We start from the raw sequence: 12,707 nt of genomic DNA, 5'->3' as shown, positions 1-12,707 counted from the left end.
ATTCCATATTTCCTTCTTCCAAAACTTATTCCAACTACTACATTTTATTTCCTGTAGACAGAGAATATTAGCCCCAACTTCTTTAATCAAATCCTTAATCATTCTTCTATTCATATTATTACATACCCCCTTCAATTCCAAGATACTACTTTGATAATTTTAATCGTCATAATAACTTAACATTTACTACAAGCCAAATCAGTCCTTTCCAAAACCTCTTACAAATCTCCATTTTTTAGCTGAGCTGCTATCCTTTTCAAGGCAACGTCTTTACCTCCTACCATTGCCAATCACATTTTTTCTACACAATCTACAATCTCTCTACTTGCATCTTCTTTAGTCTTATCTTCCTTCTCTAAAATTGTATCAAATTTAACTCCAATTACCAGACATGGTCCCAAGTTTCCGCCTCTCCCAAATCTTTTTCTGCGGCCCAACCCAAATCCACATTTCAAATCAAATGCATTTTTAAATTTTTTTGCAAGTTTTTCTAGGTATACCAACACCTTTAGCTTTGAGTTTATCAATTCCATTACATAAAGAACCTTGAGAAATGACTGTTGATTCTACTATATCAAAACTAGAAGACTTCTCAATTACTTCTTCATGTCAAAAAGATTCAGAGCTTTGAACTGAATCCTTTCTTGGTTGCAAGGTTGTTTTCATTACTTTTCCCACTAAAACTTTTCCACCATCCAGACTCGATTTTTCAGCGTCTATTCTACTTAGCTCTATCACCTCATCCAACAAATTTTCATTCAAATCAAGCCCCTTCTTTTGTAACCCTTTCTTACTTGATTTTTCTGAGTTTGCAACATCTTTACTTTTGTCCTCAATATCTGCTACCACAGATCTTGACTCCTCTATCTCTCTAGAAATTATTCTAGATTTATTAAAGTTCCTCATCTCAACTATTACTTCAACTTTATTAGAGGCCGTATGAGCATCAGATTCTTTGATCTCTATATCTTGCCTAACCCCCTCTTCCCTGACCGGAAATGCCAACTCATTGCATGAAGCATGTATTGGCTCAATTCTGCCTTTTTTAACTTTCCTAAATCTGATATTTCAACAAACTTCACTGGAAAGATCTTCCTTTTTACTAATATATTCATGCTCTCATCAATCTTCTCTTTCCTATCAGTAGACACACAAATAATTGGATCAAAAAACTCACTCTCACCATCTATCTGGCATGTCCATGTAATCCATTCTCCCATCCATCACGTAAACCCCTTTAAATTTTTCTTCAGTCACATATTCATAGGTATCCCTGAGGTCTATAACCAAATTGTCATTGGTAAAATTAAATCTTTTTCATCAAAATTTCTTAACCTACTAAATCACTTAAGAAAAGACTTGGACCCAAAATCCTCCCAATTCTTCTCACTCATATTAGCTAACAGAAACTTCTTAGAGGTTAATCCAATTACATTTACCTTCTTAATACCTTCTGCCTTCAACTTATCCTGCAAGGACCTAGCTGATTCCTCAATTTTGGAGAAGGCAACTTTAGTTGCAAATAGTCAATTTCAATATCCCTATATACCACAACCTCAATATACTCAAACATCTCTGCACCTAATTCTTTCTCTACTTTTTCATTTTTAAACTTTGCCTTTACCTCTGTTTTCAGATCAACCTTCTTAACTTTCTAGTCCCTCAAACCCTTTTGCTTGGTCACTGCTTCTTTAATATTCAACATCTTTCAGTCTTCTACAATATGTTCCTTACTCAAGGTCTTTTCATTGAGACTCATTTTTATCTTAGAACCCAAATCTCATTTTTATTTCACATTGAGTACGATTGTCCCAGCCTCCAACTCAGATGTTATTTTAAGCCAATCCTCTTACCTTTTTTGTCCCTCTTTCTAGGCACGATTATATCCAACACTTCCCCAGTAGACTTAAAATAATTCCAGATCTCCCAAACTTTACTATTTTCCGGAATATCATATAAGAAAATAGTAAAACCTGGCTTGGGGCTTACCTTATTCTTATTCTTCTTCCTCTCCACAACTTGCCATTCCCCTTCCTCGTTGATATTCTTGTTATTTACCCAATTGTTTATTACCGCAGTTTCAAGACTTGTGCATAAGACTTTGAACTCGATGAATCCTTCTTGGGAAATGACTCTTTTCCTTTTACTTTCCATTCCAATCATCCCCTAACCTTCAAACTCCTCAAATGAAATCAGTGCTTCTGTAATTGCTTGCTTATCACTTTTGAAGAAAATTTCACTTCTTTTCCTATCCAACAATTTTTTGTGAGCCCACACAATCTCGGGGTATTTGTTCTCCATAACCACCCTTACTCTTCCTAGCTCCTCCATCGTGAATGAATCAATTTCCTAGATGCCTTTGTTCTTGCTGCTCCATCTTACCCAATTTGAATTTTCTTCTCGTTGTTAGAACCGAGAGAACCGTTGAGTGAGTTCTAGAAATAAAATTTTGATCTTAGTTTGATCTTTATATATATATAAATTGTTAATTCTAATATATTTACAATTTTGTTTCTATCTTTGATAATTTGTTGCAATATTGTTGCAACAAATATGCATATAATCAAAAATATACAAATGTTAAACTGATTTATTTCTTTGGTGATGTATATTATATAACTATATATAATAAAACAGTTAATCATATTCTCTCTATATTATAGCATTGTATCATATTTTTGAGTTTGAATTGTATTAAAATAATATAGTTATTTTATATTTATGATTAGTTGAACATCTAATAATATTATATTTAGAATTGTATTGAGATATTGTATCGCTTTGTGTTTGAATTGTAGAAAACTAATATAATTATTTTCTATTTATAAGTGTATTAAGAATTTTTTTCAATTAATTTTAAAGGTCCAATTTTTCGTTTTTGTTATATTTAAATAAAAGAGAAAAATGGGTATGAGGATGACCTCAATTAACTTCCCTGAATTTATAAATTTCCCCATGCAAATTTAATGATAATTTTGTGAATACAAGTAATTTATCCTAAAATTACAAATTCACTCTCCTGTATTTATATAAGAAAATGTTATAAACTCATAAGTTCTTCCTCAGTACACGATTCTCTAAATAAGATTATCCTTTATTAATAATCTTGGTAGGTGAACTATATATATTTAAAATCCACTTAGTACGTGCACATAATTATTAATAATTTTAATATAGTACTTAATATGTATTATTTCAATATATCTCAAATTGTATTTTTACGATAAAATTTTAGATTTATCCATTGTATTTCTATTATAAATAAAAAAAGAATTTAATATAAACTCTAATATATTATAATTCATAAGTTTTATTTTTTAACTAAACTGATTTATTTCATAAGATATAATTACTTTTTATCGATCTACCTTTTAAATAATAATTTACTATGTTAATAAGATATAATCTTATTATATAATTTTAAAATATCAAATCGGTGGTTAAGACTGTTTTGACAGTATATAAGAAATTCATTGCGCTTATTATTATTACATATAATATAAAAAGAACATAATGGGTAAAATTAAAAATTAAACTTTTGTGATTACAATTTAACAAAATAATTAATTAAAAAGTAATTTAAATTGAGCTTTTCGTCTTGAAAGTGAATTTTAAATTTGAATTAAGATAAAGATTATCTTTATAAGATTAATAAAATCCTTGTATGAAACTTATCATGACAAACTATGCAGATAATAATAAGAAAACAAAATATAATATCTTTCTTTTACAAAAATAAATAAATATAATAGCACTAATTAAATGGTCAACAGCAGCTGCAAGTACAAAATAATAATATAATTTTTTTTTACAAAATTACATTCCTTTTTTTGAATGTAATATGTATCTATATAATATCAGAAGTCAGCCCATGCCCTTAATCTTAATCTTCTTTTTCTTTTTCTTCTTCTCTCCGGGCGCTCTCACTTGGTTATCAACTTGAAGATCTGTTCACTTTGACCCTTTTGTTTTTCATGTTTCAGGTCAGATCCTCTCTTTAATCTTTTATTTTCTTCATAACCCTTATCTTTTTATCACTTTGTATGGTTATTATTGTACTGTATGTTTATGTTTTATAGTTGTATGTTTTCAAGAATTGAAAAAGATTTGATTTTGACAACTGGGTTGTTTTTGTATTGTGTTGTTTGTTATTCTTGCAGATCTAATTGAACTTTACTAGACCCTTTTTTGTTTTTCAAGAAATCATGTCAGTTTTGCAAGAAGATGATGATTCTATTGAAATTAGAGATGTTTGGAATGATAATCTTGAACAAGAATTTGCTTTGATTCGTGAAATTGTTGATGATTATCCATATATCGCGATGGATACTGAGTTTCCGGGTGTTGTGCTTAGACCCTTGGCTAATTTTAAGTATATTCATGATTTTAACTATCAGACATTGAAGGATAATGTTGATATGTTGAAGTTGATTCAGTTGGGTCTTACTTTTTCGGACAAAGATGGGAATTTGCCTACTTGCGGAACTAATAAGCATTGTGTGTGGCAGTTTAACTTTCGGGAGTTTAATGTGAGTGAAGATATATTTGCTTACGATTCTATTGAGTTGTTGAGGCAATCAGGGATTGATTTTAAGAAGAATATTGAGATGGGTATCGATGCGAATAGGTTTGGGGAGCTTTTGATGTCGTCGGGGATTGTTTTGAATGATAACGTGCAGTGGGTGACGTTTCATAGTACCTATGATTTTGGCTACTTGCTTAAGTTATTGACTTGTCGAGATTTACCAGACATGCAAGCGGGTTTCTTTGAGTTGATCAATATGTATTTTCCGGTGGTGTATGATATTAAGCACATGATGAGGTTTTGTAATGGTTTGCATGGTGGACTAAACAAGCTTGCAGAGATCTTGGAAGTGAAGAGGTATGGTATCTGCCATCAAGCGGGTTCAGACAGTTTGCTTACGTCATCTGCCTTCAAAAAGCTCAAAGATGACTATTTCAACTCCTCGGCAGAGAAATATGCTGGTGTTTTGTATGGTTTAGGTCTTGAAAACGGACCTGAAACTAAATAGAGATCACTTTGTATGTTTTCTTTGATTAGACGGGCATGTATTTGTACACAATTGCCACAAGGTTGTTACATTTTAGTTCGTTATTGATTTAAATTTCACTTTTCTTGGTCCATCTACATGTAACCAAACCCTAGCGGGTGTTGTAGTTCCAGTGCTGTAAATTATTACAGTTAATGTTTTAATAACAATCTTAACATCTCAGTTAATATAAACTGAGGTATTAGTTTTTTAACACTTCTTTAATTTGTTTCTCAGTTCCTTCTTTCTTTATTAAGAGCTATATTAAACGAATCTGAATAACTTTAAATTTTCACGAAGTGCATTAATAATTGCATAGTGAACATCTATATGGATTGAGTAATTATGTAGTTTTTCCTTTTTATTACTCTGACTAGATTCATTGGGTGATGCTCAAAATTTTTGTGTTAGTTATAGTAGATACTCTTCGTTCTATAACTTCCGCTTCATGTATTTTCAAGTGCTTTTGTTCTAAGAAATGTTGTTTCAGCTACCGATAATTGTCTTTTTGAAGTGCTTACAAAAGGAACGTTTTGTCTTTGTAAGTTCTGCAGGGAGGGGATCAGAGAAAATTCAAACATGTCCTGACCTGTTTTAAATTGGACGTAACAGAAAGAGAGCTGAGATGGTATACTTTTCTCTCTTTCAAGTGTACTGCTATCTTCTTCTGTGCCTTCTATCTTGTTAATTGCATTTGATAAAGTTATTAGTTATCTTCTTAGTTGTGATTCGTATAATATTTGGGTTCCTATGATGTCTTTTGGTCATCATTATGTGTTATTTTCCGTATTCTGATCAGTTATGCTGTTATTGTTATCCAGTTTAGGTAGGCAAATCTAGCAAATCATATAGAATATGGTAAACAAGTTACTTTTCTCTGTTCTTGATATCTGTTGACTTCAATTGCTTCATCAACACGTTTCTCTGTATCTCATAGTTTCATGACGTTCTATTTTTCTGTTTGCAGCTTTAAAGTTTAACAGCTATATCAATCTAGATATACGACAGATTTTTAATCATTTGAATGACAGTTTATCTGCAGTTTGCAATATATGAGCTTGCAATATATGCAGTTTTTCTTTGGTTGCATATGATTATCTTTTCAAAGTACAAAGGCCCGTGTATGGATCTCTGTTCAAAGTAACTCATTAAATATTTACCTTTTCAATAAAATATTTTCTGGGTGTTATTTATCATAATTATCTTTATTGCATTTACTTTTAAAACTTGTTCTTTGAGTTATCATCTAAAATTGAAAGATGACTATATAGTATATATCTACCTCTGTTATCATATGCCGGCAATATGATAGTAAACTTATTCAAACTTTAATACTGTTAAATTTTCTCTTTAATCTATTATTAAACTTCCTTTTCAGTTTTTACTGGCATGTAAGGAATCTTCCGGTTAGTTACCAGTTAAAGAACTTGACAATAGTGATTTCTGCTGAGCGGAGGGGCTCATGCTTCAATAAAAGCATCAAGATTTTGTTGAAATAATTTATGATGTTTTAGTTGTGGTTGGTGGTTTTGGTCGAAGATAATCACGTCATTAATGTTATATTGCAATTGAATGCATTTTTATGTTTCTCTTTAGATAGTGACTTCTGTCTTTCGGGTTGGACTCCATTGGAATCTATAATTCTATTCCTTTGTTTTAGTAAAGTTTATCCTATCTCCCTCGCGTTCTTTTTAGATTAACTAAAACACAGATTCTGAAAAGTTAAGGTTTCATTTTAATGGTCTCGTCTTCCCTATGAATATTTCTGCCTTGTAAATATAAAACCAAAACTTGCTGCAGGACAGAATAAAGAAATATGAATGGACCAATATCAAAGGCTCTGAATGCCCAGTATTAGGCCCAAGAATAAGAGATATTAGAAAATTTTAGAGTCATAAGTTCAATATTATCTTGATTATGATGATTACATTTTAGGATTATCTTTAATAATAGATTATAATTATCAGTTAGTTTTTGAATTATTTTTGGGGGATTGTATAGCTGCTCATATTTAAGGATTGTAATTTGCTTTTTATAGTTCATATCAAACTGTATCTACACAATTGTTTTTTGATCAGTGACCTTCTTCCTGGTATTGGATCCTACTGACTTAACCCCATTCAAGTTCCAAAATTTACTGACTAGTGACTACTCCGAGTTTTAAAAATTTATGCCAATTGTAATCTATTTTTCTTGCCTTAAAACTATTTTTCAAATGCTGAGTCGTAGGTGCTTCTTATATACTAGTCTGATCTGCGTAATTGGAATATCTTCTCCGCATTTCTCTCAAGGTCAAATTTATCTTTTCTATTTTATCTTATTTTCTAGAAAGGACTATTCGTGTATGTTAAATATTTTGTTGATATTCTACTCTTCTGATTTACAAACTTTCTTCATTCTGTTTCTTGATAGTTGAGACTGACTGCTTTGGATGCATAAAAGGTGTTTTGGAAAATTTTGTAACAGAAAGGTTGGATTTGGATCTAACCAAAGAGTTCAATTTTTTTGTCAATGTAAATTTTAGTTATCTATCTATGCTTCATGTTATTGTACGTATATTGTTTTCTAAATTTTCAATTTAATTGCTTATTTTTTTTATATAATGCTTTACTTGCAGGCACTTTTATTATCAGACTCGGACTGAAATTTGCTCTCTTCTCTGCAAATCCTACGAGGTCAAATTGATCAAACTCTATATTCTCTTAAATTTATTAAAGACAATATGATTTGTATACCATTGTCATAAATACTTTAGTAGAACCAAATTGGAAAATGTGGAAATTTGAGCAAGGGGCTCTGCTCAATTTAGCATACACCGGTGATGCTGAGTTTCAGATTGTTCTTGCCAATGATCTCATATTGATATGCCGGAGTTTAGGATTTTTATGTTCACTTAGTAAAGGTATTTATCTTCTACCAAGACATTAGTCCCACATTTAAAACATTTTATCCGTCCTCCAGGTACACATTATTGGAATATATATCAAGATTTTGAACAGTTTAAGTTTTGTTGTCTTTCACTGTTGCATTCATTTTGACTTATTTGAGGAGAAGTTTCGTATATCTTACAATTTGGTGTTGCTCTATCTTATATCCTAATATGTTTAGGTGACATTCAAAGCTCTTTAGAAGAATGAAATTATTAAGTTTGTCCAGTTCTTGCGAAATCAAGTTTGAGGTAATCACCACCTGATCGTGAGAAATTTATAGAGAACTTCATATTTATCAGTCCAATAAATATATGGCTATTTGCATCACTTTTATGGAAACTAATGGGTGAACTTTTAATTTGATTATCTCCATCAGTTTCCTTCAAAAAAAGTTGCTTTATTCCGGTGCATTGAAATAGTGTTTGTTCAAATAATTATGTGCTGTGCATTCGAAATTGTCTAGGACGATCCATGACCACTAAACATACTATGAACTGGATTCTTCTGTGTCATGTGTTGGAACTGTGCTCAAAGTAGGACATGATAGCATATTTTGTGTCAGAACCTAGAAAATTTGAGGGTTTGTTTTGGAAGAAATAGTATAGAGTTTTTTTTTTGGGGGGGGGGGATGTGGCTTGATAGACTGATAGTAGCTGATATTAGACTTATGGTTGAGATGCTAGACTTATGTGGTGCAACAGTTGCTTTGGTTCACTAGTTGATTTCAACTTATTATACTCTCCTTTTGACCTGCGAAATTGGATATGCATTGTGCAGTAGTTGCGCTTCTAACTAACCAGAGTACCTGCAATGGGTAGAAAGTAGGGAATGGTGTAATCCTTGATGACGAGAAACATAAAGCCCTGGGAGAGGGGAATTTGGATGAGGAGCATCTGATGGTGAACATCAAGGTTGCCGAACATGTTGAGCATAAAATTGGAATGAAACCATAAATTTATAGCGTGTGGTTCAGCTGATTCGCACTTAAATGTGCCTAAACCCATTTATTACACTGGTTGGCCGAAATTTGGATTGAGCTTTTTCACATCAAAAATGTTGAAAAGTTAAATGGGGGTTGTGAGTTGCGACTTACTTTCGGTTTTCTTTTCCCAATTCCCACTAATTTAATTTATTAATTTAATGTCTACTAGTAGGCACTTGAATATTAGTTTGTAACTAAAGCACTTGAATATTAGTATTTTATTTTGAAACTAGTTTATTTCTGTATTTTTTAATATTTTTTATATGATATTGGTCAATATGAAATTATGGATAATGAATAAATATAATAAATCAAGAAGTTTAAAAAGTCGTTTTCTCGTTAAACATATTTACTTCAATGAATCGCTATCTCATTATTTATAAATTTAATATCATACAATTATATTATTTATTAGTTAATAATTAATTTACTATTTTTTCTAATTAATAATATGAAAGTTTGAGGAAATTATAAAAAGAAATTGAAATGATATGAGATGCGCCACCTTACTGCCCACGTCTTCTCATTTACATAAGTATAACATAATATAATGATTTTAAAGAAATATTGAGAAAATATATTTATTGACACTACACCATAAGTGGACTATTGTAATGCCTAAATGGTGTTATAATAGGCCCCAAAAGCGTTACCATAGGTCTATTGTAACACCATGGGACGTTACCTATACGAGTATTACAATAGAAACCCTAATGTAACACTTCACTGATTTAATGTAACACTTCACTGATTTATTGTAACAGAGGGGAAAAAGTTATAATACGAACCTACTGTAATACTAACAGACCCAAATGTAACACAAAATGAGTGATACAATACCTTGATCAAGATTGCATAAATGGGGTCCACGACTAATGGGGTATATTAATTTTATATATTATTATTATTATTATTTTTTTTAAATCTTATTCTCAATGGCCTAGCTTTCGATTTCATTGCAATTTTATATATTTATAAGAAAAGCAAGTAAAATTACTTGAACATAATTAAGAACAATGTAGCAAGTAAAATTACATATTCAGATTTTTTGCATAAGTTTTCTATGATTTAAAGAAAACAAGAAGAAAAAGAAAAGCATTGTTACGTCAATATTTTTTTGCTGTATTTGACTTCCTTTCCACTGATAAGTGGCATTTTATACCACTTAGAACCTCTTGTAATGGCTTGAATTGGTGTCTTGAAATCAAGTATTTTGTGTATTTGATGCGTTTTTCTAGTGTTTTTGTATTTCAGGGTATAATTTGCGTAATTAGGGGGATTTCATCATAATAAGCCTAGGGAAGTACTTGGAACCAGTTGCGGGGAGTTGTGCGAAGAAATCAGCAAAATCAGAAGCAAGAAGTGGAATTTTCCAGAAGGTGTGCAGGCGCCCGCCTGGAGACTGCAGGCGACCGCCTGGAGAGCAGGCGCCTGCGTGGGATTGGAGGCGGCCGCCTGGGGTCGGATTTTCAGATTCTGGATTTTCTAATTTGAGTTCTATTGGGCTTCTGCAACTGCTGTTTCTTGTGGACTCTTATATAAGTAATCTTGGGAGACGTTTTCACAACAACAAGTAACAAGCAAGGAGCAAGTAACAAGGAGAGAAGATTAAGAAGACCGTTTAGCACGCAACAACGAAGAAGAGGAAGCATACGTTTATCTTGTGATTCTTTTAATTCGTTGTAACTGTGGATGCTAGTTTTCTTTACTCTTTGAACCTTAATACTCTTGTGACGTACTCTGTTTTTATTAAGTATTTTTATTAGTTTATATCGTTGTGTTATTATCATGTTTTCATATGAACCCATGGTGATGATGAGTTCTATCATGGGCTAATCGTGATCATGGGGTCGTAGCGGATTTACTATGGATTTCTTTAGTTAATTGTTTAAAACCTTGGTATGTGATGATTGTATGATATCTAGTATAGGTTGTGCTTATTCGTCTTATGTGCGTCGCGAACATATAAGATAGCGTGTTAATCTCTTGTGAAGCGACAGTGAATCTTGAGATTTAAAACTTGCCATGCTAGCTTAGGTTCATGTATTGTATGCATGATTAGTGGGTAACTCTAACCGTTTTATTTGCCCTGTGTAATCATAATGAATAACTTGCGCTTAAATCGTTATGTTGTCAAATTCTGTAGACATATAGGGTCTCAACATAATTGATGCCTATTCAACTTCTATCTTAATTGTGGATACTTGGTAGAATGGTACTTGTGCAACGAAAGTTGCATTTTATCAGTTTCGTGTTGTTCAATTAATATCATCACCGTTACATGCTAAGGGTAATAACAATGACTATTGAATGAAGTAGTAATGAAGTTATGATCTCATGTGTATAATATTGTTAATTCAAGTGTTAATTTAAGTGTTTAATTCTCATAGTTAATAATTAGTTAATCAACCTTAAGTGTTATTGTCTTGACATTGAAGAGTAATCATACATTGGTGAGTAAGTGTTAATTAAATATAATTAATCAGAGTCTCTGTGGGAACGAACTAGAAATTATTCTATATTACGTGCGAACGCGTATACTTGCGTGAATTATTAGCGCATGCTTTGTGCCTAACAAGTTTTTGGCGCCGCTGCCGGATACTCGGTGTTAATTTATTTAGTTTATATACTTGCCATCAGTGGTCATTAGGAATCATTGATTAAGACTTGTTACTTACTGTTTCTGGTTGTGTTTCAGGTACTCTAGCGAGCGTTTATGCAAACACGTTCTCGCACTCGCAAGAGGACTCTAGATACAGCTGAGGAGACAGATTTAGTTCTTGACATTTCGGAGAAGATAGATTTTGAAGATTCGGATAAAGAGAGTGAAAAGAAAGAACCTGTAATAATGGGTGATCATATAGTTCCAGCAGATCCAGCTCGTATGGACTTTTGTCGGCCTGAAATTGATGACATTCAGTCAAGCATCATTCATCCGGCTATTCAGGCCAATACTTTTGAAATCAAGCCGGGCACTATTCAGATGGTGCAGAATTCTGTTTCTTTCGGAGGTGCTGTGACTGAAGATCCCAACATGCATATCAGGAATTTTGTCGAGATCTGCAGTACTTTCAAATATAATGGTGTTACTGATGAGGCTATCAAGCTGAGGCTTTTCCCATTCTCTCTGAGGGATAAAGCTAAGGATTGGTTACATTCTTTACCAGTTGGGTCCATCACTACTTGAGAAGATCTTGCGCAAAAGTTTCTAGTGATGTTCTATCCAATGGCCAAGACTACAGCTATGAGGAGTGCTCTTACTCAGTTTGCGCAACAACCAACAGATTCTATGTGCAAAGATTGGGAGCGCTATAAGGAGATGTTGAGAAAGTGTCCACATCATGGAATGCCTGACTGGATGGTGATCATTGGGTTCTATAATGGTTTGGGGGCCCAATCTCGGCCCATGCTCGATGAAGCTTCTGGAGGCGCCTTGTGGGCCAAAAGCTATACTGAGGCCTATAATCTCATTGAAACTATGGCTGCAAACGAGTATCAAAACTCAACTCAAAGGATGATGCCTGGGAAGGTAGCAGGTATTCTGGAAGTTGATACAGCTACAGCTATCGCAGCGCAGCTCCAAGCGCTGTCTATGAAGGTCGATTCTTTAGCCAACTATGGAGTCAATCAAATAGCTATTGTCTGTGAGCTTTGTGCAGGCTCTCATGCTACGGATCAGTGTTCTCTTGTTAATGAATCTGTTCAGTATGTGAACAATTATCAGCGACCGCAGTAGCCTGTGCC

General features: G+C 32.7%; 1 protein-coding gene and 1 long non-coding RNA gene across 2 annotated transcripts; both read left to right on the top strand.

Annotated features, from left to right (window-relative positions):
* The first annotated feature begins 3,842 nt into the window (after window positions 1-3,842).
* LOC141672545 (putative CCR4-associated factor 1 homolog 7) lies at window positions 3,843-5,267 on the top strand. Its single transcript, XM_074479167.1, has 2 exons — window positions 3,843-3,983; window positions 4,161-5,267. Exon 2 carries the CDS (start codon window positions 4,206-4,208, stop codon window positions 5,031-5,033), a length of 828 nt encoding a protein of 275 aa, XP_074335268.1. The 5' UTR covers window positions 3,843-3,983; window positions 4,161-4,205; the 3' UTR covers window positions 5,034-5,267.
* A 329-nt stretch (window positions 5,268-5,596) lies between these two features.
* On the top strand, window positions 5,597-9,160 carry LOC141672631 (uncharacterized). Its single transcript, XR_012555628.1, has 4 exons — window positions 5,597-5,679; window positions 7,464-7,521; window positions 7,669-8,229; window positions 8,759-9,160. It is a non-coding gene; the product is annotated as an uncharacterized LOC141672631 (long non-coding RNA).
* Window positions 9,161-12,707: the final 3,547 nt, after the last annotated feature.

The sequence above is a fragment of the Apium graveolens genome, chromosome 7 (genome assembly GCF_009905375.1).
Source record: "Apium graveolens cultivar Ventura chromosome 7, ASM990537v1, whole genome shotgun sequence".
Taxonomy (NCBI): Eukaryota; Viridiplantae; Streptophyta; class Magnoliopsida; order Apiales; family Apiaceae; genus Apium; species Apium graveolens.
The sequence above is the reverse complement of the archived record's forward strand: the minus strand, read 5'-3'. Positions and strand labels throughout refer to the sequence as shown.